General features: G+C 42.0%; 1 protein-coding gene across 1 annotated transcript; it reads left to right on the top strand.

Moving 5' to 3' along the window:
* Positions 1–1,970: 1,970 nt before the first annotated feature.
* Positions 1,971–3,718, top strand: LOC117500177 (tripartite motif-containing protein 16-like). Its single transcript, XM_034152929.1, has one exon. The coding sequence runs from the start codon at positions 1,986–1,988 to the stop codon at positions 3,654–3,656; it is 1,671 nt and encodes a 556-aa protein (XP_034008820.1). The 5' UTR covers positions 1,971–1,985; the 3' UTR covers positions 3,657–3,718.
* Positions 3,719–5,121: the final 1,403 nt, after the last annotated feature.

Raw genomic sequence — 5,121 nt, 5'->3', positions numbered from 1 at the left:
CCACACACACACACACACACACACACCACACACACACACACACGCACACACACACACACACACACACACACACACACACACACACACACACACACACACACACACACACACACACACCAAAGGCCTTTGCCTCCCTAACCATTTATTGACGTCCAGTTTAACATTTCACTTTCAAGTTTCCAACAAAGTCATTGCAATGCATTTGAGCTGTAACAATTTGATTCAAATCATTTCACTTTTCTGCATTTCTCCGCTAAGTTCAGCAACTCACTCACTTGGTCTCTGTAGCTAAAAGCAGCTACCATTCAGCTAATAACATGTTCAGCTTTTTCTGCATTTTCAGCCACAAATGTTCACAGTTTACAGCATTTGCACGCATTTTCAGCAGGAAATGCATTTTCTAGTTCTACTACTCCAACTACTACTACTACTAATACAACTACTGTATGTACTTACTGTACATTAAACTATTAAATCAATCAGCTATTTCAGGACATTCAGGCTATACATTTACAGTAGAGGAAATAAGTATTTGATCCCCTGCAGAATTTGTAAGTTTACCCACTTATTTTACAACTAAAAGCTGTCTTCAAATGTAGAGCAGGTTGTAAGCGAGGCTCCGTTTGTGAATGAGGAAACAGTTCAGAGGTTGCATTCGAATAGTCCATTTAGCTTAGGAACCTTCCTAACGGAGTGAAATGACCCGGAAGTCCCTCAGTGGCAGCCATGATAAGTGCCGTTCGAATTCTCTAAATTAAAAGGAAAGGAGGTTTCAAACTTCCTTTATAACCTCCTTTAGCCTAGGAACCACTGGACCTCCCTAACCGAAAGGAGAGGAGAAAATGCTGCCCCACAATGCCTTGCGGCCGCAGCATTTGCTGTCACACAACAGTCGGCCGTTCACGGAAACAACCGATTATGAACGAGAAATGATATCATGAAAGTTACGGTGCTTATTAAGCATTTTTAAAACGTATGTGGTAAGTTGCCAAAGTGCTTTGTTTTGAACGTTCATCAGTATTATAATCAAAAAGAGAAATATGAACGTTAGTTTTTACTGAAATGATCAAATAAAGTCAACATTTCACAGTCTTTACTGAGCTGTGTGGGGTTTGTTCAACTTTTAAAAGATGTTTGAATGGTGATATACACAGTGATAGATGTTAAGGACTAACGTTTATAATAAATACATTTGTATTGATTTTAAGATCTTTTCATACAATCATATGTATTGGGATCATTTGTATTAATGTGGACCGGAGGGAGAGGGTGACGAGCATAAGTTTCACTTTCCTTTTTTATTTCAATTTCAACTTTGGTCATGAAGAATATGTTTCTCTGTTGTCCCCGTTCATAAAGCATAAAACAACAGCATCAGAGCACGGTGCAGAGTCTCTAGATGAGTTTACAGTAGTCCCTCGTTCTTATTAAACATCCATGTTGTAGTCCGCTGTATAGAAAACTGTAGTTTCCATAGTTTCCCCACAGCAGCAGGCGCACATTTATGACCTCTGCTGGCGCATCATAAACACGTCGGATAGTGAAAGTGCAGTCGGATTCTCTAAAGTGCCGCAGTCTCTTCTCCTAAATCCTTTTGAATTCTCCTATCCACTATCCCTTAACCCCATGACGTTTCACTCCGAGGTCAAGGAATAGACGATAGGGTTAGAACTTAGGAGCTGTTTTTTTGGAGTATTCGAACGCAACCAGAGTGTCAGCGCTGCTCCTCCTCCTGGAATGAGTCAGAGTTTGATAAGCCCTCCCTCTTCTTCCTGCTCTGAGACACAGCCAGGTCCACCCTGTATTTCCTGGCTCCTCCCCTTTAGATCCACACTGAGGAGGATGGGTGTAACCAACATGTGGGTAAAGAACAAGAGCTGATAGGCCACATTCACTGCACACACACATGCTGTTCAGATCACAGCTCACATAGTTTCAGGTTTCAGGAAGTGAAACTCAGACACTCGCTGCTGCTGAGAGGTGAAATGGCGCAGAAAGGAGTTCAGCTGGACCGGGAAACCTTCTCTTGTTCAATCTGTCTGGATCTACTGAAGGATCCGGTGGCGACTCCCTGTGGACACAGCTACTGCATGAAGTGTATTAAAGCCCACTGGGATAAAGAGGATAAGAAGAAGATCCACAGCTGCCCTCAGTGTAGGCAGAGCTTCACACCGAGGCCTGTCCTGCTGAAAAACACCATGTTAGCAGCTTTAGTGGAGGAGCTGAAGAAGACTGGACTCCAAGCTGCTCCTGCTGATCACTGCTATGCTGGAGCTGAAGACGTGGCCTGTGATGTCTGCACTGGGAGAAAACTGAGAGCCTGTAAGTCCTGTCTGCAGTGTCTGGCCTCTTATTGTGACAAACACCTCCAGCGTCATTATGACGTAGCTCAATTAAAAAAACACAAGCTGGTGGAGCCCTCCATGAAGCTCCAGGAGAACATCTGCTCTCGTCACGACGAGGTGATGAAGATGTTCTGCCGCACTGATCAGCAGTGTATCTGTTATCTCTGCTCTGTGGACGAACACAAAGGCCACGACACAGTGTCAGCTGCAGAAGAAAGGACTAAGAGGCAGAGAGAGCTGGAGGGGAGTCGACTAAACATCCAGCAGAGAATCCAGGACAGAGAGAAGGAGGTGAAGCTGCTTCAGCAGGAGGTGGAGGCCGTCAATGGCTCTGCTGATAAAGCAGTGGAGGACAGTGAGAAGATGTTCACTGAGCTGATCCGTCTCATGGCGAAAAGAAGCTCTGATGTGAAGCAGCAGGTCAGATCCCAGCAGAAGAGAGAAGTGAGTCGAGTCAAAGAGCTTCAGGAGAAGCTGGAGCAGGAGATGGCTGAGCTGAAGAGGAGAGACGCTGAGCTGAAGCTGCTGTCTCACACAGAGGATCACAACCAGTTTCTGCTCAGCTACCCCTCACTGTCAGCCCTCAGTGAACCTACACACTCATCCAGCATCAACATCCGTCCTCTGAGCTACTTTGAGGACGTGACGGCGGCCCTGTCAGCAGTCAGAGACAAACTACAGGACGTCCTGAGAGAGGAATGGACAAACGTGTCACCGACTGAAGTGGATGTTTTACTGTCAGCAGCAGAGCCCACCACCAGAGCTGGGTTCTTCAAATATTCAAAGGAGATCACTCTTGATCCAAACACAGCATTCACACAGCTGTTATTATCTGAGGGGAGCAGAAAAGCAACACGCATGGGACAACGACAGTCTTATTCTAGTCGCCCAGACAGATTCACTGATTATCCTCAGGTCCTGAGTAGAGAGAGTCTGACTGGACGTTGTTACTGGGAGGTGGAGCGGAAAGGGGGGACAGTTTCTGTAGCAGTCACATACAAGAATATCAGCAGAGCAGGGATCGGAGGTGAATGTGGATTTGGAAACAATGACAAATCTTGGTCCTTAGAGTGTAACCAAAACAGTTATTCATTTCGTTACAACAATATCAACACTCCCGTCTCAGGTCCTCAGTCCTCCAGAGTAGGAGTGTACCTGGATCACAGAGCAGGTATTCTGTCCTTCTACAGCATCTCTGAAACCATGACTCTCCTCCACAGAGTCCAGACCACATTCACTCAGCCGCTACATGCTGGAGTTCGGCTTTATTATCCTCATGGAACCACAGCTGAGTTGTGTAAACTGAAATAGCCTGAAGTCATGTGAGGAACTCTTCTACTTCTTAAACTCACTGTGTGTCCATCATTGTTGCTGAGAGCTGATTGTTCATGTCTTCACTGCACAGAGATCAGCTGTCAATCAAACATTATGGGATGTGCTTTAACATCTTCTCATGAGTTGTTCTGTAGATGTTGGAGTTTCTTTAGGCGGCGCTCCTTCCTGTGTCTGTTTAGCCATGGAGGCTGTCACTGCTCAGGAGGATTTCTGTTAACCTCAACTCATATTTCTCTGCATGGAAATGTAAACTTTGCTCTAAATATTAGTTGAATATCGATATTGATGTATTTGTATGTTGTTGTTTCTCTTGTAAAGCCTGAGTCTTCAGAGAGAAAGCACCAGAGCTTCTTTCATTGGAGATATTTTATTCTGGCCACTTTCTCAACAATAGAGACATTTATAATCACATGTATTATTTTGACAGATTATATATTATTGTTGCTTCCCAAATTAACGAACAAATGAGTTCCCAGATGGTTATAACACTTATTTCATCATAAAATGTTTATTTAAAATGATATTACTTACTGTCATGATCATAATCAATAAGTCAATCATTTATTATTCTCCTGTCAATAGCTTAGAGTCTTTGTTTGGGAAATACATTGAATAATATTACAGTTATTGTTTTGCAGACTAATTGTTGTTGTTGTTGTTGTTGTTGTTATCCAAATAGAAAGTGGGTACTCTGATGTTTTATAGAACATTAATTATCATGATAATAATCAATAAGTAAATCATGTATGATTCTGTTTGAAATAGCTGAGATTCTGATTGTGTGGATGAAGTGAATCTGATCATGAAATCATTGAACAGACTTTACAGATGGGATGTGTGATCAAATTAAATGTTTGGATATTAATAAAGGTTTGTCTTTCAAAAATAAAAAAAGGATGTTCTTCTTGTATTATGTCCAAGGTAACATTTAACCATTTTCATTCAAATCATTTCACTTTTCTACATTTCTCCGCTAAGTTCAGCAGTTTAGCTAAAAGCAGCTACAGTCACCATTCAACTATTAACATATTCAGCTTTCTCTGCATTTTCAGCTAATTCAGCAACACATGTGCGCAGCTTACAGCTTTCACACACATTTTCAGCCGGAAATGCATTTTCTAGTCTAACTACAACTGCCTTCCTCCATGAAACTACTAGCTTTCTGTGGTGAGTATTTCACTATATTTAAATGTGTATACTTGTGGAAGCCCATTCTCTAAAAAGGAAAGTTGCATAGTTAACAATGGTGAAAGTAACTTAGTACATTTACTCAAGTAATGTAGCCTACTTAAGTATAATTCGGGTACTTCTACTTCCACATCATTAATACAAATCTGCATATGAACTAAAGGTATTCAAGAAATGTAGTGGGGTAGAATTACAAAGTACCTCAAAAATGTACTTGAGAAAATCTACTTTTCACTGTACTTCAATACATTTC

This window comes from Trematomus bernacchii, unplaced genomic scaffold (genome assembly GCF_902827165.1).
Source record: "Trematomus bernacchii unplaced genomic scaffold, fTreBer1.1, whole genome shotgun sequence".
Taxonomy (NCBI): Eukaryota; Metazoa; Chordata; class Actinopteri; order Perciformes; family Nototheniidae; genus Trematomus; species Trematomus bernacchii.
Note: the sequence above shows the minus strand (reverse complement) of the source record. Positions and strands in the feature narration are given on the sequence as shown.

Bases quoted from the DNA above. Each gene is read 5' to 3' on its own strand.
- LOC117500177 (XM_034152929.1), top strand. From the start codon at position 1,986: ATGGCGCAGAAAGGAGTTCAGCTGGACCGGGAAACCTTCTCTTGTTCA.